At 59.8% G+C, this 23,654-nt stretch overlaps 1 protein-coding gene across 3 annotated transcripts; it reads right to left on the bottom strand.

Annotated features, from left to right (window-relative positions):
• Positions 1 to 738: 738 nt before the first annotated feature.
• Positions 739 to 23,570, bottom strand: ABCD1 (ATP binding cassette subfamily D member 1). 3 transcript variants are annotated; one of them, XM_049871909.1, is made up of 10 exons: positions 22,266 to 23,570; positions 19,383 to 19,563; positions 14,668 to 14,810; positions 14,417 to 14,585; positions 13,619 to 13,713; positions 5,022 to 5,167; positions 4,242 to 4,387; positions 2,403 to 2,487; positions 2,163 to 2,288; positions 739 to 2,078 (listed from the first exon to the last, which is right to left on the bottom strand). In XM_049871909.1, exons 1-10 carry the CDS (start codon positions 23,169 to 23,171, stop codon positions 1,832 to 1,834), a joined length of 2,244 nt encoding a protein of 747 aa, XP_049727866.1. In that variant the 5' UTR covers positions 23,172 to 23,570; the 3' UTR covers positions 739 to 1,831. The 3 variants fall into 3 exon arrangements, 2 of the variants coding, with proteins under 2 accessions (XP_049727866.1, XP_049727864.1); XM_049871907.1 differs by having other exon boundaries at positions 14,668 to 14,813; XR_007515812.1 differs by lacking the exon at positions 739 to 2,078 and having other exon boundaries at positions 2,202 to 2,288; positions 4,049 to 4,387; positions 14,668 to 14,813.
• Between the last annotated feature and the right edge of the window lie 84 nt (positions 23,571 to 23,654).

The raw sequence follows: 23,654 nt of genomic DNA on the forward strand, positions 1-23,654 counted from the left end.
ACCGCCACACTGTTCTCCACAGCGGCTGCCCCATTTTCTATTTCTACCAGCACTGCACAAGGGCAAAGTGGTTGCTCTCGCTTCCCTCCAAATAGCCCTGTAGACAGAGCCCACAAGCTGCATTAAAGCATAGGCAGAATGTTGTCTTCCATTGTGCTGCAAACTCCTCAGTGGCCCTCATTGCCTTAAGGGTGCCGTCCAGGCTCCTCGGCGTGGCCTACAAGGCCTGTAGGACCCAGCCCTCCCTTCCTCTGCACTCGGCACCCCTGGGCCTTTGCATAAGCTGCTCCCTCTTCCAGAAGCTCTAGAACGGCTCCCCATTCACCTTTTTTTGGTGTGCCACTCCTTCAGGTCTAAGTTTAGACATCCATCCTTCCCTTTAGACATCCTTCCCTCCCTGCCCCCTGGGCCAGACTCTCTCCTCCACAGGGGCTGGCCCTGGTCCCCTCCTCCCAGCGTCTTACCTGTGCTCAGCCCATATTTTTGTGAAATGTTTTTGTCAAATCCACCTGCCCCTGCTGCATGCAACCCAAGAGCCTCGTGCTGTATGAGTCCTGGGCAGAGACCACACTGCCTGTGTCTCTGGGCAGTAAAGGGTGGTAGGGACAGTTCTTTCCCTGGAGGGCCTTGGGAGTGAGTCCCACTCCCTCCGAAACTCACCCTTTTTTCCCCCAGCAGCACCCTGCTGCCTCCCACTCCCTCCAACGCTCAGCAGACAGAGGTGGGGAGGCCAGACCGCATTTTCCATGGCAGGTTTTTACTCAGGGAACTGAGGGAGGCTCCCCGGCCCGAGGGCTGAGGGGCCAGGAAAGGCACACGGCGGTGGGGTCCCCCTCTTCCGGTGAGGGCCGGCTTGGCACAGACAGTGCCCCCGGCAGACCCCTCTTTGGCACTGAGCCACAGCGAGCAGCTGGCAGTGTAGGCTGGCAGGTGGTGGCGCTGGAGGCTGCAGTTTGGCACCAGGTGGGCTGCTGCTCCGCCCTGCCTCCCCCACTGGCAGGAGGCTCACGTGGCAATCAGGACAGATACAAACAGAGAATCAATAAATTAGGTTTTGGAAGGAGAGGAGGCTAGGGACCGAGAAGGACAGAGCTCCGTTCTTGTCAGGCTCGTCAGCCAACGCTAGGCAGTCTTTGCTCTGAAGGGCTCTGTGAGGCAGTGCGGGCACGCTCCATCTGCCTTTCTGCCTAGCTGTGGCCCTGGGCAACTGTTTCTGTGGCAGGAGGGGTGCCCACAGCGCTGGACCCACTGCTTGCCACCCTGGGTGGTGGCAATAAAGGGATGGGGCAGAGGGTCTTCGAGGGACAAAGGGGTGGATAGCACGGGGACTTGTGTCTCAGGCTCGGCACAGACTTGGGTTGGCGCTGGGGAGCTGGCACTGTGGGGAGATCCCTGCTCACCCCTGCCTGCTCACCGGCACCGGGGTGGGGGTAGGACTGTGGGGCTCCCCTGAGGAAAAGTAAAGGACTCAACTACGCTAACAGGTCACAGTTATCGACTCATGGTGAGCCCACGTGTCTCAGAGTAGAACTGTGCTCCAGAGGGCTTCGATGGCTGATTTTTCAGAAGTAGATTGCCAAGACTTTCTTCCAAGGCACCTCTGGGTGGACCTGAACCTCCAACCTTTTGGTTAGCAGTTGCACACATTCACCATTTGCATCACACAGGGACCTGGGCTGGGGGAAGGGCACGTGATTTCGCTGGCCTGGGAGGAGAGGAGAGGAGAGGTGTGCAGGGACTGCTGGGGTGGGTGCGTGCTGCTGTTTCCTTCACGTGATCCGAGAGCTCAGGGGAGGGAAGGGGGCCCAGGGCCCAGAGCTGGGGCTCCCCCTCAGGTGGTGGCACCCTGGGGGAGCCCAGGGCTTGGGGGGTTGGGGGCCAGGGGCTGCCCGGGGGCCGCTGCCTCGCCCAGGATGTGGCAAAGTTCCTGCAGGCGTCGCTGCATCTTGGGGATGCCTGCCAGCTGCTGTTCGAGCCGCTGCTTCTCCTCGGTCAGGCTTAGGCGGGCGGCCGAGTCCAGCTTCTCGAACTTCCAGCCTCCCTCCCCATCGAACTGCAGCAAGTGTGTGTGGTACTTCCTGGCGGGGAGACAGGGGAGGTGGGGGCCACCCGCCCGGCCCATGACAGAAGGCGCTCCCTCCCCACCCTGGAGGGGCACCTACCACAGGGATGGGCGATGGGTGATGGAGAGCAGGGCAATGCCTGCGTCCTTGGCGGCTTGGAAGATCTTGCCCTCCACGTCGATGCTGACAGCACTGGTACACTCGTCCAGGAGGGCGTACTTGGGCCTGGGGGTGGAGGGTGCCACAAGTCAGTCTCTGGGCCTCTGCACATCCTGGCCGCTAGATGCAGCTGCCTGCCTTCTTGAGGGGACCCCGGGCCCCCCGCCTGCCCCGGCTCACCTGTGGTAGAACATGCGAGCCATGCCAATCCTCTGCTTCTCGCCCCCCGACAGCACGTCCTTCCAGTCACACACGGCTTCCCAACCTGGAGAGAGGGGCCACCTGCTCACTCCTACCAGGGCAGGGGTGTCTGCGAGGGCCCGGACCCAGGTATGGGGTTGGCAGGAGGGGACCAACCACACCAGTGGAGCCAGAGATTTGCGCTTCATAAAAAGCCTCTAGCTGGGCACTTCTGCTCACTGCCTGGTGACAGCCCTCAGGCCAGGCCGGTGCAGGCTGCTCCAGTGAGTGAGTGAACAGGTGAATATGGGATCGTCTGCCAGGGACATGTGGCAGAAATGGCCCCTCGCCTCTTCCCAGCCCCTCCCTTCCCACAAGAAGAGAAGTTTTGGCAGCTTGCCTTGCAGTGAGGTGTGACCATGTGACTAAATTCTGGCCAATGGGATGTAAATATGTTACACATGTGGCAGCTTTTAGAGCCTTCCTTAAAAGACAGATAGTATGCGCCCCTTGCTCCTTTCTCCCCGTGCCCCTTCCTCCATCTTACTGCCTGGAATATGGATGTGATGGCTGCAGCAGCCATCTTGAACCATGAAGCGACTTCAGGCATGGAGGCCACACGCACCAGAGTGACTCTGAGGCCTTCACGGCGAAGGGCCACCCCCACCAACCAAGGCCTCCCTCTCTCAGCACTTTTACATCACAGTGAAATAAATCTGTGAAAGATGTAAGCCATTATGTGCAGTCTGTTGATCACAGTGACCCCAATCCTAATAGATCCCAAGGGGTGCCATCAAGAACAGGACGAGCTAAAGTGGTAAGGCCAGGGCAGGGGAGGGCTGGGGACAAGGCTTCCACATCACCACGGCAACCAGGGCAGGAAGGGGCCAGCTCTGATGACATCCCTTTCTGATACAGGCAGGGCCTGGTAAAGACTCCTCATGCCCTGGTCTGTTTCCTGTACCTGCCTTCTACCCTGCAGAGAGTAACGCATACACTGAGGGCAGCTGGGGCCGAGGCCCTGTACAGGTCCAGCGAGGGGGAGAGTTGTTCAAGGCTGCTCTCAGATTATACAGGGACAACAGGAGTTGGCGCCCAGACCCGCCCTCACTCCTGTCTTTGCGGCTGCCCTGCCCCCGCTGTCACCGTAGGACTGCAGACTCCCCAAAGCTCAGTCCAGCCCAGGCCAGACTCCTCTTGCCTCAGGCTTGCCCTTCCCTCCCACGGCCTCCATTGTCTCAGGGATTGGTCTGCCCAGGTGCATGCCAGCAAGCTGGGGTACACTCTGCCCCTGCGCCCCCAGCCCTGGCAGGCCCATTCGCCAAGGCCGGCCCCTCTCTCCAGCACCCGGCACTCCTTTCTCACTGCCCGTGTGCAAGGCAATGCTGCCTCACCGCAGCCTCTGCAACCCTTCCCAGGAGGACACCGAGCTCACCGCCTGGCCTACCCAGCTCCCTGCAGCCCGGCCCCTCCCTGCCAGCCAAGCCTCGTTCTCAGGCCCCTCTACCCCTTGTTCTGTCTCAGCCACAGGAGAGGCCTCGAGGGCACAGGCCACGCTGTCCTCCCCGCCGCTGTTACTGGGGTGGCCTCTGACACTCTCCCTCCTCCTCCCTCCTGTAGCACATGCCCGTCCCACCTGGGGTCACCTGTTCACTGCCAGCCCTGCCCCAGCACGGAGCACTTTGGACTCCTGGACATCGGGGTGATCTTCGTGTACCGGAACCAAGAGGGAGAGGCCAGGGGTGAGAGTGGGTGGCCACGGGTCCCATCCGAGTCTCGGAACAAAGAGCAATCCGTCGCCCTGATGCTGTGACAGCTGAGGCCGCCCTGGCCCCCTACCTCCTTCGCGCTGCAGGATGTGCTGCAGATTCACGATGTCCAGGATGGCCTCCAGGTGCTGCTCTGAGTGGCCCTTCCTCTGCATGTCCTCCACTGAGTCTGGGTAGATCACCTGGTCTCGTAGTGAGCCCACAGACATGTAGGGCCTGCAGGAAGGCTGAGCGTCCACCAGGGCCAGGGCCGGCCCCTCCCTGTGGACTCTTTGGAACTGAGCGGGCACCTGCCACAAAGAACCCTCTGGAACACCCATGGGTGCCTGCCACAAAGTGTTTGAGAGAGTGTGCATGAAAATTCACACACGGATGCACACACACGTAGCATGTGCATGCAGGCACACACACATCACACACACAGGCACGTGCACACACACATCACATGCACAGCACACACAACTCACATGCACACACCACACACGTGCATACGCACCACACTTGCACGCCACACATGCATGCATGCACACACGCACACTATACTCAACTTACACGTCCACCACACGCACATGCACACATGCTCTGCACACATATGTGCCTGACATGTACACACGTGTGCATGCATGCTGCACACATCTGAAACCACCAGGAGAGTGAGTTGAGCAGAGGGAGGGAGGAGGAGGCGCCGTGGTGCAGCTCAACTCAGGGCATGTCCTGATGTTCTCTCCCGAGGCCCCAACTTTCTGCCACCTCGGCCTCCACCAAGTAGAAGGAGGTACGAGGGAAGAGCGGCTCTGCTTCCCTGGCCTTCCACCACCCTGCCCCAGCTGGTCACCCCGCCGCTCCTCACCTCTGGGGGATGTAGAACATGCGCTGAGGCGGGGGTTTGTAGAGCACCCCGCCATAAGCTGGCCACAGCCCACCCAGGATCCGGAACAGGGAGCTTTTGCCACAGCCGTTGGGGCCCGTGATGAGCAGGTGCATGCCCTCCTCCACCTGCGGGGGCAGCAGCAGCGCTGGAGCCCGGAGGCATAGGTCTCGCCCTCCTCTCCACCCTCCACCCCCTCTGCCCCTTCCCAAGGCTCCGTCTGCCAGGGCGGACAGTGGGCCATTCTGCACCTCTTGGTAAGGGGCTGCAGAGGCCTGGGGTGTATCCCAGAAAGTAGCGAAATGGACAAGAACTGGCCTGTCCTCGAGGCCCTGCAGGCGCCAGAGAGCATGGTGCCAGCAGGCGCCAACGGCCCGTTCTGCCACATCTGAATGGCGTGTCCCTGAGAAAGTCACGGTCACCCTCACTGGTTTCCACTGCCCAGCCCAGGGGCTGGCACCAAAGAGGAGCTCAGGGAATACTGGCTGAAAAGGAATGAATGACTCCCTCTGGCTCTTCCCCTGCCTCCCTGGCTCCACCCTCACTCCATTGCCGCCCCACCCTGCCCAACCCCTAGCTGGTGCCCCAAGGGGATGACTTAGCTGGCCAGGGATTTTGGAAAGCCCGCCGGGTGCCAGACAGTCCTCCCCAGGAGTCCAGCTGCTGGCCCAGCACACAGGCCCTATATGGGGTCTTTTCAAAGTAGGTGGGCCGAGTCCCCAGGTTGGCCACTCAGGCAGTGGCGGAGCCCAGGCAGTACAGCTGCCATCTCTTCTACCACCAGCTGGAGTTGACCCAGAGCTCCCAAGCCCTAGGTTTCTGCAGGGGGTAGGGTGACCCTTGGGCAATTCTGGTACAGTACAATAAATTGTTTTTATATGGCCTTTCTTGCCATTGTCTTGTAACTCCCACCAAATGACTGAGTGGGACTATGCAAATAAGGTGTTTGTGGCCCACCAAAGGGATTGGACAGCTTGCTAATAATGCAAATAAGGTGCACGGCACCCTTGTGGGGGCGGGGAGACCATGCCAATAAGGTGTATGGAACCCTAACGAGGGGACCGGTCAGTTTTGCCATCTTGATAGACTTAAAATGAGCCATCCTAGAGGTGGACAAAGGAGGACCTCTCTATCACCAAGAAAGAAGAGCTGGGAGGGGAGCGCATCCTTTGGGCCCAGGATCCCTACGCTGAGACTCTCCTAGACTCAGGAGACAGAGTGAGAGAGAGCTGTAATCCTGGAGATGGTGAGGGATGGCAAGAAGCAGCAGCAGAGCAATGGCGGCAAAAGAGGCAGCAGAACCAGGAGATGTGCAGGAGATGGTGTGGTGGGCTTCCCGGCCTACTGAGCAAGAAAGCTGAGCACCTTCGGGCAGAGGCTTACTGGTGGAGTGGGGTGCCTCTGGCCATTTATCGATGGAGCTAAAGAGCTTTGTAACACTTGCCCAAGCAGGGCAGAGGCCGGGCAGAGGGGCCAAGGGGCTGAGAGCCCAAGGGCCAGAGAGAGGCCTGCCTGTGGGCACGGCGGAGAAGAGGCTGTCCTGATCAAAGAACTGTATCCTGAATTGTAACCTGTTACTTCCGTAACAAACCCCGTAACTGTGAGTACGATCTCTGAGTTCTCTGTGGCCATGGCAATGAACTCTTAAACCCAAGAGGGTAGAAGGTGCCGTAGGAGGGATGGTTGGTTTCAGAACTGGTAAAAAAGGTTGGAGGGTGGAGGCATGTCTGACTTATGCCTCACAGCAATCAGCCTTGTGAAGTCAGACAAGGAGGTCAGACACTGCTGCCAAAACCCAAAAACCCAAACCCAGTGCCGCCGAGTCGATTCCGACTCATAGCGACCCTATAGGGCAGAGTAAAACTGCCCCACAGAGCTTCCAAGGAGCGCCTGGCAGATTCAAACTGCCGACCCTTTGGTTAGCAGCCGCAGCACTTAACCACAAAGCCACCAGGGTATCCACTATGCTGCCAACACACCATTTTTACAGCTGGTGATCATTACGCTCTTTTCTCAGCTCTGACTCCACTGCCCAAGAACTAAGTCTGAGACATGTTGGTCTATCACTTTGACTTTGGCCCACCCGCCACTCAGATCTGGGGGCACCAGCTACTGAAAGCACAGGCAGTCCTGCCGGTCCTGATGCCAAGGGCTGAGGCTAGAAAACACAAAAGGCAGGCGCCTGGGTTGCCCCACCTGCTGCAGCACGCAGCCCTACCTAGGCTGCACTTGTTCTGCCCGCCCCCACCTACCCTGATGTTGAGGCCACCCACCGAGACCTCTCCAGTGGGCAGGCGCCTGGGTTGTCCCACCTGCCCTCGCCACGCAGCCCTAGCCAGGTAGCACTTGGCCTCCCCGCATCCACCTACCCTGATGTTGAGGCTGGCCACCACCACCTCTCCCGTGGGCGGGCGCCTGGGCTGCCCCACCTGGCCCCACCACGCAGACCCACCCAGGCAGCACTTGTCCTCCTCACATCCAACTACCCTGATGTTGAGGCTGGCCACCACCACCTCTCCTGTGGGCGGGCGCCTAGGCTGACACACCTGCCCCAGCATGCAGCCCTGCCCAGGCAGCACTTGTCCTCCCCGCCTCCACCAACCCTGATGTTGAGGCTGGCCACCACCACCTCTCCCGTTGGCAGGCACCTGGGCTGCCCCACCTGCCCCCGCCACACAGCCCTAACCATACAGCACTTGTCCACCCTGCCACCACCTACCCTGCTGTTGAGGCTGGCAACCACTAACTCTCCCATGGGCGGGCGCCTGGGCTGCAACACCTGACCCCACCACGTAGTCCTACGCAGGCAGCATGTGGCCTCCCTGCCTCTACCTACACTGATGTTGAGGCTGGCCACCACCACCTCTCCCGTGGGCGGCCCCTGGGCAGCCCCACCTGGCCCCACCACGTAGCCTTACCCAGGCAACACTTGGCTTCCCTCTCTCCACCTATGCTGATGTTGAGGTAGGCCACCACAAACTCTCACATGGGTAGGCGCGAGGGCTGTCCAACCTGCCCCTGCCACGAAGCCATACCCAGGCAGCACCTGTCCTCCCCGCCTCCACCTACCCTGATGTTGAGGCTGGCCACCACCACCTCTCCAGTGGGCTGGCGCTTGGGCTGCCCTACTTGCCCCCACCACGCAGCCCTGCCCAGGCAGCACTTGTCCTACCTGCCTCCACCTGCCCGGATGTTGAGGCCGGCCACTAACACCTCTCCCGTGGGCAGACTCCAGGGCTGTCCCACCTGCCCCCGCCACGCAGCCCTAAGCAAGCAGCACTTGACCTCCCCGCCTCCACCTACCCTGATGTTGAAGCAGGCCACCGCCACCTCTCCCGTGGGCAGGTGCCTGGGATCCCCACCTACCCCCACTACGCTGCCCTACTCAGGCAGCACTTGTCCTCCCCGCCTCCAACTACCCTGGTGTTGAGGCTGACACCGCCACCTCGCCTGAGGGCAGGCGCCTGGGCTGCCCCATCTGCCCCGGCCACGCAACCTGACCCAGGCAGCACTTGTCCCCCCCCGCCTCCACCTACCCGGATGTTGAGGCTGGCCACCACTACTTCTCCCGTGGGCGGGCCCTAGGCTGTCCCACCTGCCCCCACCACGCAAGCCCTACCCAGGCAGCAATTGTTCTCTCCGTCACCACATACCCTGATGTTGAGGCCAGCCACCACCACCTCTCCCTTGGGCAGGCACCTGTGCTGCCCCACCTGCCACGGCCATGCAACCCTACCGAGGCAGCACTCGTCCTCCTCCCCTCCAAGTACCCTGATGTTGAGGCTGACCACTACCACCTCTCCCGTGGGCGGGCGCCTGGGCTGCCCCGCCTGCCCCCTCCACACAGCCCTACCGAGGCAGCACTTGTCCTCCCCGCCTCCACCTACCTGGATGTTGACGCCGGCCACCACCACCTCTCCCATGGGCAGTCGCCTGGACTGCCCCAACTGTCCCCACCACCCAGCCCTACCCAAGCAGTTCTTCTTCTCCCTGACTCCACCTACCTGGATGTTGACGCTGTCCACCACCACCTCTCCCGTGGGCAGGCGCCAGGGCTGCTCCACCTGCCCCGACCATGCAGCCCTACCTTGGCAGCACTTGTCCTCCCCACCTCCACCTACCTGGATGTTGACGCCGGCCACCACCACCTCTCCCGTGGGCAGGCGCATGGGCTGCCCCACCTGCCCCCGGCACGCAGCCCTACCCAGGTAGCACTTGTCCTCCCCGCCTCCATCTACCCTGATGTTGGGGCCAGCCACCACCACCTCTCCCGTGGGCAGGCACCTGGGGTGCCCCACCTGCTCCCACTAAGCAGCCACACCGAGGCAGCACTTGTTCTCCCCGCTTCCACCTACCCTGATTTTGAGGCTGGCCAAGACCATCTGTCCAGTGAGCAGGTGCCTAGGCTGCCCCACCTGCCCCCGCCACCCAGCCCTACCCAGGCAACACTTGGCCTCACCGCCTACACCTACCCTGATGTTGAGGCCAGCCACCACCACCTCTCCCGTGGGCAGGCGCCTGGGCTGCTCCACGTACCCCCACTATGAAGCCCTACCCAGGCAGCACTTGTCCTTCCCGGCTCCACCTACCTTTATCTTGAGACTGTCCACAACCACTTCTCCAGAGGCCGGGCGCCTGCCTGCCCGACCTGCCCCCAACACGCAGCCCTACCCACACAGCACTTGTCCTCTCCGCCACCACCTACCCTGTTATTGAGGCCAGCCACCACCACCTCTCCCATGGGTGGGCCCCTGGGCTGCCCCACCTGCTCCCACCACGCAGCCTACCCAGACAGCACTTGTCCTCCCCGCCTCCACCTATCCTGATGTTGAGGCTGGCCACCACCACCTCTCCCGTGGGCAGGCGCCTGGGGTGCCCCACCTGCCCCCACTAAGCAGCCGTACCAAGGCAGCACTTGTTCTCCCTACCTCCACCTGCCCTGATTTTGAGACTAGCCAAGACTATCTGTCCCGTGAGCCGGCGCCTAGGCTGCCCCACCTGCCCCTGCCTGCCTGTGCTGTCCCACTGGCCCCCGCCTTGCAGCCCTACCCAGCAGCACTTGTCCTCCGCTCCTCCACCTAAGCTGATGTTGAGGCCGGCCACCACCACCTGGCCTGTGGGCAGGCGCCTGGGCTGCCCCACCTGCCCCCGCCACGCAGCCATATACAGGCAGAACTTGGCCTCCCCGCCTCCACCTAAGCTGATGTTGAGGCTGGCCACCACCACCTCTGCCGTTGGAAGGCGCATGGGCTGCCGCACCTTCCCCCACCACTTGGCCCTACAGGCAGCACTTGTCCTCCCCACCTCCACCTACCCTGATGTTGAGGCTGGCTACCACTACCTCTCCCGTGGGCAGGCGCCTGGCTGCCCCACCTGCCCCCGCCATGCAGCCCTGCCCTGGCAGCACTTGTCCTTCCCGCCTCCACCTACCCTGATCTTGAGGCCGGCCACCACCACCTCTCATGTAGCCAGGCCCCTGGGCTGCCCTGCCTGGCCCCGCTACACAGCCCTACCCAGGCAGCACTTGGCCTTCCTGCCTCCACCTTTGCTGATGTTGAGGCAGGCCACCACCACCTTTCCCGTGGGCAGGCACCTGGGCTGCCCCACCTGACCCCGGCACATAGCCCTACCCAGGTAGCGCTTGTCCTCTCTGCCTCCACCTGCCCTGATGTTGAGGCCGGCCACCACCACCTCTCCCGTGGGGAGGCCCCTGGGTTGCCCCACCTGTCCCCACCACGCAGTGCTAACCAGGCAGCAATTGCCCTGCCCGCCTCCACCTACCCTGATGTTGAGGCTGGCCACCACTACTTCTCCTGTGGGCGGGCCCTAGGCTGCCCCATCTGTCCCCACCACATAGCACTACCCAGGCAGCACTTTTCCTCCCCACATCCACCTACCCTGGTGCTGAGACTGGCCACCACCACCTCTCCCGTGGGCAGGTGCCTGGGCTGTCCCACGTACCCCCACCATGAAGCCCTACCCAGGCATCACTTGTCCTTCCCGGCTCCACCTACCTTTATCTTGAGACTGTCCACAACCACTTCTCCCGAGGCCGGGTGCCTCTCTGCCCCACCTGCCCCCACCATGCAGCCCTACCCACGCAGTACTTGTCCTCTCCGCCACCACATACCCTGATATTGAGGCCGGCCACTACCACCTCTCCCGTGGGGGGGCCCTGGGCTGCCCCACCTGCCCCCACCATGCAGCCCTACCCAGGCAGCACTTGTCCTGTCTGCCTCCACCTACCCTGATATTGAGGCTGGTCACCACCACCTCTCCTGTGGGAAGGCACTTGGGCTGCCCCACCTGCCCCCACTAAGCAGCCGTATCAAGGCGGCACTTGTTCTCCCTGCCACCACCTACCCTGATTTTGAGGCTGGCCAAGACCATCTGTCCAGTGAGCGGACGCCTAGGCTGCCCCACCTGCCCCTGCCACCCAGCCCTACCCAGGCAACACTTGTCCTCTCCCTCTACACCTATCCTGATGTTGGGACCAGCCACCACCACCACTCCTGTGGGCAGGTGTCTGGGTTGCCCCACGTACCCCCACAATGCAGCCCTATCCAGGCAGCACTTGTCCTCCTCGCCTCCACCTACCCTGATGTTGAGGCTGGCCACCACCACCTCTCCCGTGGGCAGCCCAATGTGTTGCCCTATCTGCCCCTACCAGGTAGCCCTACCCAAGCAGCACTTGGCCTGCCTGCCTGCACCTACCCTGGTGTTGAGGCTGGCCACCACTTCCTCTCCCATGGGTGGGCCCTAGGTTGCCCCATTTGCCCCCACCACGTAGTCCTATCCAGGCAGCACTTTTCCTCCCCACATCCAGCTACCCTGATGTTGAGGCCGGCCACCACCACCTCTCCCGTGGGCAGGTGCCTGGGCTGCCCCACCTGCCTCCGCCACGAAGCCGTACCCAGGCAGCACTTCTCCTCCCCACCACCACCTACCCTTATGTTCAGGCTGGCCTCCACCAACTTTCCCGTGGGTAGGTGATGAGCTGCACTACCTGCCCCCGCCACATAGCCCTACCCAGGCAGCACTTGGCCTCCCTGCCTCCACCTACGCTGGTCTTGAGGCTGGCCACCACCACCTCTCCCGTGGGAAAGAATGTAGGCTGCCTCAACAGTACGCACCACGCAACCCACCCATGCAGCACTTGTTTTCCCTGCCTCCACCTCCCCTGATGTTGAGGCCGGCCACCACCACCTCTCCCGTGGGCAGGCGCCTGGGCTGCCCCACCTGCCCCCGCCACGAAGCCGTACCCAGGCAGCACTTGTCCTCCCCGCCTGCACCTACCCTGATGTTGAGGCTGGCCAACACCAGCTCTCCTGTTGACAGACGCCTGCGCTGCCGCACCTGCCACCGCCACGCAGCCCTACACATGCAGCACTTGTCCTCCCCGCTACCACGTACCCTGATGTTGAGGCTGGCCAACACCAACTCTACAGTAGGCGGGCGCCTGTGCTGCACCACCAACCCCCAGCACGTAGCCCTACCCAGGCAGTACTTGGCCTCTCTGCCTCCACCTACCCTGATGTTGAGGCTGGCCACCACCACCTCTCCCGTGGGTTGGCGTCTGGGCTGCCTCACCTGCGCCCGCCACGCAGAACTTCCCAGGAAGCACTTGTCCTCAGCTACTCCACCTACTCTGATTTTGAGGGTGGCCAGCACCACCTCTCCAGTGGGCAAACGCCTGGGCTACCCCACATACTCCACCATGTAGCCCTACCCAGGCAGCACTTGTCCTCCCTGCCTCCACGTACCCTGAGATTTTGAGGCTGGCCAACACTACCTCTCGTGGGCGGATGCCTGTGCTGCGCCACCTGCCCCCACCACGCAGCCCTACCCAGGCAGCACTTGTCCTCCACACCTCCACCTACCCTGATGTTGAGGTTGGCCACCACCACCTCTCCCGTGGGCGGGCCCCTGGCTGCCCCACCTGCCCCCACCAGGCTCCCTACCCAGGAAACTATTTTCTTCCCCGCCTCCACCTACCCTGATGTTGAGGCCGGCCACCACCACCTCTCCCGTGGGCTTGCCACCTGACTGCCCCACTTGCCCCCACCACGTAGCCATATACAGGCAGAACATGGCCTTCCTGCCTCCACCTAAGCTGATGTTGAGGCTGGCCACCACTACCTCTTCCGTGGCCAGGCGCTTGGGCTGCCCCACCTGCCCCCGCCACGCAGCCCTACCCAGGCAGCACTTGTACTCCCTGCCTCCACCTACCCGGATGTTGAGGTTGCCCAGCACCACCTCTCCGGTGGGCATGTGCATGGGATGCCCCACATGGCCCCACCATGCAGCCCTACCCAGGCAACACTTTTCCTCCCTGCCTCCACCTACCCTGATGTTGAAGCCGTCCACCACCACCTCTCCCGTGGGCAGTCGCCTGCACTGCCCCACCTCCCCCGCCACGAAGCCCTACCCAGGCAGCACTTGTTCTCCCCCCTTCCACCTACCCTGATGTTGAAGCCGGATACCACCACCTCTCCCATGGGCCGGCGCCTGCGCTGCCGTACCTGCCCCTGCCACGCAGCCCTACTGAGGCAGCATTTGTCCTCCCTGCCTCCACCTACCCTGATGTTGAGGCTGGCCACCACCACCTCTCCCGTGGGTGTGATGATGGGGATGTTTTCACAGATGATGCCGTGCTCCACATCTACCACTTGGCCTGGAGAAAGGAAATGATGGAGGGCGGGCGGGCATCATTCCCACAAAGCGGGGTTCCATGTACACCTATGCTGCCCCTCCCTAACTGCCCAGGTGCTGGTGTACCCTCACTGTGCTCTGGGCAGGGGAGGGGCAGCACAGCTGCTTTTCTGGGCCTCTAGAACCCAAGGCACCATGTCTCACCTCCTGCTCTGCAGCCCCCCCCCCCACCACCTGAAGGCAGCATCTAATTCTGGGCCTTCTCTGCTGTAGCCCCTGGCTCGTACTGTAGCTGGCTGGACAACCTTGCCTGTGGTTGTACACTGCCTGAGCTCTCTTGGACCACGCTGGGTGGGTGAGTGACCACCTCCATGCCAGAACGACATCCCCCCTTTGGCAAAGAGAAGTACAGATCAGGGCACCCGGAAGGAACGTGGTGGATCAGCAGGTTGGTGGCAGCAACCACTCTGAGGAGGATGGCCTTCTGACCCATGGCTCTCCCCTGAAACCCTCCCTACAGCCCAGCTCAAGGCAGTGGAAGTCCTCCAAGACCCTGCTGGCCAGCCCTCCCCTCCCTGGTGGACTGACGGGGGTGGGGGTGCCATAACCCAAGTGTCCAAGCTGAGGCAGGGGCTGCTGGGAAGGGCAGGAGGGGAGGAGGAGCTTGGCAGCAAGTCAGCAGGGCCAAGACAAGAAGGGGCACTTCTGGGCAGGGAAACTCTTACCTCGGATCTTCAGAGGCCCCTCCACACGAACACCAGAGCTCACAACGGCCCCAGGACCCACTGGAGCATCCTCCGGCTCCCCAGGCCTCTTAAAATGACAGTGCTGGACGTCTTTGAAGACCTGGAACATCTCATGAACTCGGGCTGTGTAGCCAGCCAACTCTGTCACCTGTGGGGACAGCCACCCTGGCTCAGTCTCTGTTAGCGAGGAGGAGAGGGGAGTGGGAAGGTGGGGGTCAAGCCAGGGGTACCTCCTTGTACGATGACATGATACGCTCAATAGCATCCGCAGCAGCCGTGAGGAGGTTGCGGGCGATGGTGAAGGCTTCGGTGCGTTCGCTCACCAGCTCCTCCTCTCTCTTCTCCAAGGCAGCCTTTCTCACTGCCTCTGAGTCTACTGAGGGCAAAGAAGGGAAGGGGCAGAGACAATGGGAAGTCCAAAATGAGCCACTATGGAGCAAGAACAGTCTTTGCAACACAGGATGCTGGGACAACTGGATCTCTACGTACAAAAGAGTGAAATGGGACCCCTACCCCACACCATACACAGATGTTAACTCAAAATGGATCGTAGGCCTAAATGTAAGAGCTACGACTATAAAAATCTTAGAAGAAGACATAAATCTTCGTGTCCTTGAATTTGATAATGGCTTCTTAGTTTGGATACCAAATTTACAAGCAACAAAAGGAAAAACAGATGAATTGCACTCCATAAAAATTGAACACTTTTGTGTGTCAAGGAACATCATCAATAAAGTAAAAAGACAGCCCACAGACTGGGAAAAAAAATTTGCAAATCCTACATCCAGTGAGGATCTAGCATGCACAATATATGAAGAATTCTTACAACTCAACAACAAACAGAGAAATAACCGAACGAAAAAGCGGGCAAAGGATCTGAACAGATATCTCTCCAAAGAAGATATACAAACGGCCAACAAGCACATGAAAAGATGTTCGACATTAATCGCTGTGGAAATGCAAACCAAAACCACTATAAGACACCACTTCACGCCCGCTAGGATGGCTAATGTGTTAAACAACAACAACAATAACAGATAACGACGAGTCTTGACGAAGATGCCGAGTAAGTAGAACCTTCACGTATTGCAAGAAGGGATGTAAAATGGTGCAGACTCTGTGGAAGTCTGGCAGTTCCTCAACACGTTAAATGTAGAATTTGTATGTGGTCCAGCAATTCCACTCCTGGGCATGTATATACTCAGGAGAACCGAAAACAGGTATGCCAACAAATCTTTGTACGTGAACATTCATCGCGGGATTACCCACAACAGCCGAAAAGTGGGAACAACCCAAGTGCCCAACAACAGAAGAAGAGAGAAAGCAAACGTGGTGCACGCGTACAATGCAGCGTTACTCAGCCACGACAAGAAATGAAGTCCTGATACATGCTGCCACATGAACCTTGGAAACATGACGCTCAGTGAAAAGCCGGACACAAAAGGTCACCTGCTGTATGATTCCATTTATGTGAAATGTCCAGCACAGAAAGTTCGGAGACACAGCAAGTACGTTAGTGGTTACCTGGGGCTAGGGTAGACAGGAATGGGGTGACTGCTAATGAATGTGGGGTTTCCTTTTTAGGGTGATGAAAATGTTCTGGGATTAGATAGTGGTGATAACTCTGTGGCCATCCTAAGGAGCACTGAACTGCACACTTTAAACAGGGGGATTGTATAGTATACGAGTTACATCTCAGTAAGACTGTTTAAAAAAATGAGCCAGTGGGCGCCTGGCTTTGTTTCCCCACCCTCCATCCCGCGCTGCTGCTGCCAGCCCCTCCCAGCCCCTCCCGGGATCATCCCCCCTGGACCTGCCATACCGGGCCTCTCAAATGCAAGTTTCCCACTTTCTGCCCCTCAGCTGCTGTCTCCCACTTCCCTCTCATCTCCTCCTGTACCGTATTCCTTGACCTTGGTGAGAACGCCAGTCCCTGGCACCTCTTTCTCCCCAGGAGCCTGCTCCTGTCTTCACTTGCTTTTAGAACCCACCCTAGACCCCATGGTCCCTCCCCTTTCTCGTCCATGGCCTAACTTCTTTGGCTCTTGGAGCCCCAGAGGAGCAGAGTTTTCCCATAAGAACTGTTCAGGAAATGCAATGGGGAACAAGGAGGCGGCCAACTCCTTGGTGTGGATAAGTGAGCAGTGCCTGTCCTCTGGGGAGGGCAGGAAGGTTCCAAGACAGACATGCAGGGGGACCCCTGTGGGCAAGGAGGGGAGGGACGGGGAACTCAGCTCAGGGCAGATGGCCTACAGAGCAAGGTGGAAAGGGGCAGGACGGTAGACAGAATGCCTCACAATCTGGGACATGAGTGGTGGCAGTGGCAAGGGGGTTAGTCCCAGCAGTTGAAGGGCCTAGGGCTTCCTTTGCACCTGCCTTCAGGGACACAGCCTCTGACAGGCAGAGGGGGCACAGCCCTCCTCCCCTGCTGTCCTTAGGTGGACAGTCACTGTGGAGAAAGGGCAAGGTGTGCGGTCTTCCGTCCCATGGATGCTGGCAGGTAATGGCACTCCTGCTCTCTGCAGGGTCCCAGGAGCCCCAGGCAGCTAAAAGCAGGAACCTGGAGCAGGAGACCTGGTGGCCATTCCCAGCAAGGCTGCTGGGCTGGAGCTGGGAGCCATTGGCCCCACCATCTTCCCAGGCCCTCCAGCCTTTGGTGCCAGCAAGCACAAGCCACCGGAGTCCAGGGGCAGTGGGCCGCAAAAGTGGTGGGTTCAGGAGGACAAGCCTGACTGAAATCTCCCCACATGGACAAGTGCCTGCCTGCTCACCATCCCCTCAGAAAACCAACCCTTCCCGCCAGCCCCCAGCACTCTCAGCCTCCTTTGAGTGCCTGGTGCCCTTGCTAGCCACCAGGTACTGGGGACACAGCAGGGCCCAAACAGACAAAACTTCCTGCCCTCTTGGAGCTCACAGTCCAAGGCAGGGAGAGAGATGAGAAACCTGACAGAGATGTGAAAGAGCTGGGGTGTTTGATGGTGACTGGTGCCAGGGAGCAGAAAGGTGGGACAGTGGTCAGGACAAGGCCTCATGAGAGGGCACCAGTGAGCAAAGCTCAGAGAGAGAGGTCGAACGAAAGGGCATTCCTGGCACAGCCTGCAGCATGTGCAAAGGCCCTGAGGCAGAAACATACCTGGGGTTTTGAGGGCATAAGGAGGCCAGTAAGACCTCAGTAGACAGAGAGCGCTGCATGGGTAATGTAATACAGAGTATAAAAGTGGCAGTAAAAAAATGAGAAAATAAGAGACTTAAAAAACAGGCATATTTGAAAAGGAATCAAATCGCCCTTGTAGAAATGAATACCCACTGCCATTGAGTCGATTCCGACTCCCAGCAACCCTATAGAACAGACTAGAATTACCCCATAGGGTTTCCAAGGCTGTAATCTTCAGAGGAGCCCTGGTGGCACAGTGATTAAAGTGCTTACCTGCTAACTGAAGGGTCAGCAGTTTGAACACCCCAGTTGCTCTGTGGGAGAAAGATGTGGCAGTCTGCTTCCGTAAGGAATGCTGTCTTGGAAACCCTATGGGGCAGTTCTACTCTGTCCCTCAGGGTTGCTAGGGGTCAGAATCGACTCGACAGCAGTGGGAATCTTCATGGAAACAGACCACTACATCTTTCTCTTGCAGAGTGGCTGGTGGGTTTGAACTGCCAACCTTTTGGTTAGCAGCTGAGTGCTTTAACCACCGTGTCACCAGGGCTCCTTTCACTGAAATTTTAAAAACAAGTGAACACAGCTGAAGAGAAAATTGGTGAATTAGCAAGCAGAAGGATCATCTATGGAAATCGCCCAGAAGTCAGCACAGATAGTGCCAGGTGGGAAACAGTGAAGGGAGATGAAGGGACTCAAAGAATAGCGAGAGACCCAGCAGGAGTTCCAGAAAGAGAGAGTATATTTGAATAGATAATATCTGAGAATTTTCCAGAATGCTTGAAAACCCTGAATATTCAAAGACTACCCAAGTCTCAAGCAAGATAAATAAACAGAAACCCACACCTAAACACATCTTAGTGAAACTGCCACAGAGAAAGATCAGAAAAGCACTAGAGAGAAAATGCAGGTTATAAAGGAAGGACAATAGAGCTGCTAACATTTCTCACCAGCTACAGAACCGAGAAGCCGATAAAATATTGTCAAAGCCCTGAGGGAAAGTAACTGCTAACCTCAACTTCTACACTCAGCTAAATTCTGATGTGGAAAAAAGGCTGAAAAAAAGACATTCTCAGACAACAAGAAAATTGAGTTTTCCCCAACAAAACCACGCCAAAAGAATGTGTTCAAAAGATGTGTACCTAGAAGGAGGTAACCGAACACAGAAGGGAGGGATGGGGGCAGAGAAATTGGTAAACGTGGGTGAATTCGAACAAGCACAGACTGGATAAAACAACAGCAAAGTCTCAAAACGAGGGGCACCCAAGCTTCCCCCGGGGCCCCACCAACATGTGGGAGGGGGACTGGCTCTTGGAGTGGCAGTGCTCCAAGGAGGAGGGGAGCTATCGATTAACCTAAGCCTCTTTTCAATGATGCGTGGTGACGTTTGAACAGTAACTGCTAAAGACTAAAAGGAGAACGTATACCTTTCAGATCAGTAGAGAGACAAAATGAAAATAAAGAAACCTGAACGGCTAAGACAAGAGGCAGGTCAGGCTTCCCCCTCCCGCAAGGCCTTCTGGCCAAATCACTTCCCTTTGCAACCTACGGATGGAGAATCAAAGGCACACTAGTGGATGCTGCTCTACTCTCTGTCTCCCCGCGTTCAAGTGGCAGCAGGTTCAAGGGCAGGGACATGTGAACGAGGGTGCACGTGGGTGGTGAAGGGACACCCTGAAGTGCAGTCCCTGGGCATGGCTATGAGCAGCGCTATGAAGGCGAGGCACACGCAGGGGGAAGGACACTGAGGAGCTGACTGGAGGACTAGCCCGTGGCCCAGGGTCTGGCTCTCACCTGACTCCGAGTAGCCAGTGGCGGTAATGATGGGTACAGCCACCATGAGCAGGCCTGAGGCGCTCCATACATACTTCATGAGGAACTGCTCCAGCATGACGTACCACAGGCGCTCCAGCAGGATGAGGTTGATCTGTGAGGCCAGGTCCTGGTAGGAGTGCCGCAGCAGGGCCAGCTCTACCTGCGGGCCACCAGAGAGCCAGCGGCCTGGTGAGAATGGCCGGGCTGGGCGACAACCCAGAGGACCCAGAGCACTGCTCACACAGGCCACACCACTCAATGGTCTGACAAGGCTTACAACAGGGCTGTGTTTACAGAGGACGGGTCTGAAACCAGCGGCAGGGGCTTGCCCAAGTTTCTAGCACTGGGGCACAGCAGCAGTGACAAAGGAACTCACCCTGACTGGGGCTGGGGCGCTCAACGCTCCCTTCTTTGCTCTGGGCAGCTTCTAGCCTCTGTGGAGCCCATACTCTGGGCAATCATTTGGGGGCCTCCGTCCCAACACCCTCCTCCTGGCCCTGGTTCCCAGGCACGGAGACCGAAAGCAGTGGCACTGGTAGCACCTTGGTTTTGAGAACACTGAGCCCAGTCTCTCCCTCCCTAGGCACTGCCCTGCCAGTCTACTTTTCCAAAGTTCCTTGTAGTGAGAACTTATACTGCATTTTCCCACAGAAACCACGAGGGCGCGCTTCACAGCCAGTCCCTCTGGCCTTGCTCCATGTTGGACTGCCCCAAGCCCACAGCCCTCTGCCTCAGGCCAGCTTCCGGCTCCAGCCCGCTGGCTCCACAGTGGTGTGGAGCCTCCCCTCCCATTCCTCCATTGGCTACCACCTGCCATATCAGGGTGGGGACAGGGTGGGGGGGAGGGGCCTTGGTGGATGGGTCCTGCAGGGCCCAAAAAAGAGAGAGGGTGGAGAGAGGAAGAGGGTTCCTTGTGGCAGCAGCAGACCAACAGACTGTGGAGACATGGAGGTCTCCAGAAGTGGTGACGGCAAAGGGGGCCATTGGGTTGTGGACTTCTTGGCTCAGTACAGGGACCCTCTGGACGCCCAGCCTGGCCTTTCCACACCCAACCGACTGCCCAGACTGGCTCCTTTTGCCAAGTGCTTTCGCACTAGGCTCTCCATTTGATTCTCGCACCGCCTCATCGAATGTGCTCATTGTACAGTAGGCCAATGAAGCCCAGAGAGGCAAAGTGCCCTGCCCAAGGTCACACAGCATGGAGGTAGCAAGCACTGCTGGAATTTGAATCACGCTGCCAAAGCCCTTGAAAACCCTGGTGGCATAGTAGTTAAGAGCTACATGAACCAAAAGGTCGGCAGTTTGAATTGACCAGGTGCTCCTCGGTCACTATGAGTTGGCAATGGGTTTGGTTCTTGGTTGCCAGAGTCCTTAGGAGAATAAGATTCTTTTAATTGTTCCCAAGTAAATAAGAGGGTGTGTGTGTGTGGAAATGACCCCTCCATGGGAATTCCAATAAAAACAGAATGCTCTGCTATAGAGCCCTCCACTAGCCAGCCAGTCGCTTTTGCCCTACCTGGAGATCTGAGCCTGGGCCAGTGTCCGTGGGGACATCAGCCAGTGAGGTTGGGGTGCGACATATGTCTGCACAGCCAGCGCATTCAGCCCACCCTGTGGCCCGTCACCCCCTCCTCTCCCTCCCCCACCCAGCTCCTCATCCACCCAGGCAAGCAGACCTCCTGGGTGGCCTCTATGTATTGAAGCTGGCCAAGGGGAAGTCCTTCAAATGTCTCTCCTGCCTACCCCCACCCAGGGCCTCGGGCCAAGTCTCCCGTTCCTGAAACGAGCCCGCATCGAGCCCGCATCTTCCGAGCACCCTGGCAATCTGGACTTGCACTGTGAGCTGGCAAGTGTGCCAGCCAGAGCTGATAATGTAGCCACGGGGAATGTGCCAAGCACCTCACCCAAGGCCACAGCTGCCTGCCAAGGCGCTGCCAGCCTGCATGCAGGAGAGGAGGATCGGGCAGAGGGGATCACAGCCCAGTGTTGGGCACTTGTTCCCCTGATCAGCAGCCAGCTCCTGGCCCAGGACGCCCCTCCCTGCGGAGAAGGTTGACGACAGGCCGTTTTGGTCCAGGAGAAGTCTGCTCCTGTGCCCAGTGCAAAGCCACCAAGACAAGGTCGGGGTCCTGGGAACACATGCAGGCCTTCAGGGAGCAGAGGCCATCGTGCCCCTCCCCCCAGGAGAACCGAAACCAGAGTCGCAGGGAGCAGGGCCTGAGGCAGCTGCAACCCCAGGCACGAGGAAGGGGAGGGGCGAGGCGAGATAAAGGGAGTGCTGGCCGGGAGTAACCTTGCTGCGCCCCCCCTCAGGCTGGCCGCCCAGGAAGCTGTGCCTGGGGGCCGGGCGGAAGGGCGGTCACGCTGGGGCAGGCTGGCAGGAAGTGCGTCCCGCTGCAGCGACGGCCGGGCCAGTGGGCCCTTGGGGGCGGCTGTGACCCTAAGCGCTGCGACTGCCACGCTGGGCGCTGCTTGTTAATCTCCGCGTGGGCTGAGTCATGCCCATAATGCCCAGCTGCCAGACGCGGGCCCTAGGCCGGCCTTCAAAGGGCCGAAGGGCTGGCCAGGAGGCCGTGCATCCACTCGTCCCGCTCCCAGTGGTCTGCTGGAGTGCGCAAGGTGGGAGCTCTGAATCCGAACCGCTAGGATCCACAGCCCAAGGCCAGCGGTGCTGCCCAGGAGGGAGGAAGCAGAAGTGGCCTGGAGTGTGCAGGCGGCTGGGACCAGGCAACCCCCACCAGTCTTCCTGCTTCTCCATTTCTGCAGCCCAGGGCCCTGTCTGTTCTCAGCCCCCTCTTGCATCCACGCTGTGCCCCCACCCCAGGCCTTCCTCATGCCTCCCAGCGCCCCAACCTGCCCCACCTCGTGGCCCCCGTAGAAAGCGATCTCCTCCGAGTTGGCCACCACACGAGAGTGCATGTAGCGCAGCTCCCCCTTCCTCCGCGCCTCCTCTGCCACTAGCTCCCCGAACTTGGGTGAGAAGGCCCGCAGCACGTTGGCGGTGAGGAATACCACGAGGCCAGCAATGGCCGAGGGCCAGGCTGTGCCAGCTCCGCGGGAGCGGGCTGCCCGAAGCAGGGTGTAGGAGGTCACAGCCACGTCCAGGAGCGGCTTGGTCAGGTTGGAGTAGAGGTGAGCCACAGAGGCAGCAAAGGCTACCAAGTCCTCTGTCAGGGACTGGTCAGGGTTGCGAAGGCGCCCGTCCATGTTGCTGACTCGGTAGTAGGTCTGCTGGGAGAAATAGAGGCTGTAGGCGTGGGCCACCAGACGGCTGCGGAAGGACAGGGCCAGCTGGCCCTCCAGGTAGCGGATGGCACTGTTGATGAAAGTGGCAGGTAGGGCGATGAGGAGCCACTGGAGGAGCTGCCAGCCGAAGGCCCGTGGGTCCTTGCGGACGATGCAGCGGGCCAAACGTCCATCCAGGCGGGCCACATAGACCGACAGGAAAGTCCGGCTCACCAGGGCAGCCGAGTGCAGCGCCAGGAGCCCGGTCTCCCGGCACAGGACCCGGGGAAAGAGCAGGCGCAGGAGCCACAGGAGTCGTTGCAGGAACACCCGGTTCACGCTGGCCTTGGCTGCTGTGGCTGCTGCCCCGGAGGCCTCCTGCGCGGGCTCCCCTGCTGGCCCTGGAGGGCCCCTTGCTGGACCCAGGCACTGCCGCACCAGGGGGTAGATTTTGTGGGCTCCATAGGCGGTGAGGGCCAGGACCACGGCTGTGCGCTTCAGCGTGGTCACCCTCGAAGGCCGGGGGGTGGAGAGCACCGGCATGTCACCTGGTTGGCACCCGCTGGGCTGGGACTAGTGCCTGAGACTGCAGTCCAGGCAGGTGGCTGGAAGGGTCCTTGCTCTGACCCCGGGCTCGTTGTCTAGGCAACTGGAGGCCTTGCACTGGTCACTGAAATTGTTGCTTTAGGCAACTGAGGCGCTGCTGGGGCCCCTGGTGCGGTGGGCTCAGGGCCCTCCAGTGTCTTGGCCTCTTCAGGCAGCTGAGCAGGAAGACCTTAGCTCCCCTCTGTGTCAGTCTCCTAGCCCTTGGTGTCAGAGCTTTGAAAGGTTGAGGGCAGGGAGGACTTCTCTTCCCCTCCACCTCCTCCTACCCAAGTGGAGCCCCCGCCCGGGGTACCAGGCGCGTACGTCCGCTCCACAGCCTGGCTGAAGCGACAGTGACTCCGCCACTGGCCCATAATCCCCACCCACCCACCCCTCCCCAGGGGCGAGTCAGGGAAGGGGAGGAGGCGGAGGAGGAGCGGG

This window comes from Elephas maximus, chromosome X (genome assembly GCF_024166365.1).
Source record: "Elephas maximus indicus isolate mEleMax1 chromosome X, mEleMax1 primary haplotype, whole genome shotgun sequence".
NCBI classification, from domain to species: domain Eukaryota; kingdom Metazoa; phylum Chordata; class Mammalia; order Proboscidea; family Elephantidae; genus Elephas; species Elephas maximus.

Bases quoted from the DNA above. Each gene is read 5' to 3' on its own strand.
- ABCD1 (XM_049871907.1), bottom strand. From the start codon at position 23,171: ATGCCGGTGCTCTCCACCCCCCGGCCTTCGAGGGTGACCACGCTGAAG. The intron at 13,714-14,416 runs GTAAGAGTTTCC...TCCTTTCTCCAG, and splicing joins GGGGCCTCTGAAGATCCGAG to GCCAAGTGGTAGATGTGGAG. The intron at 2,289-2,402 runs GTGAGCCGGGGC...CTCCACCCCCAG, and splicing joins GCTCGCATGTTCTACCACAG to GCCCAAGTACGCCCTCCTGG.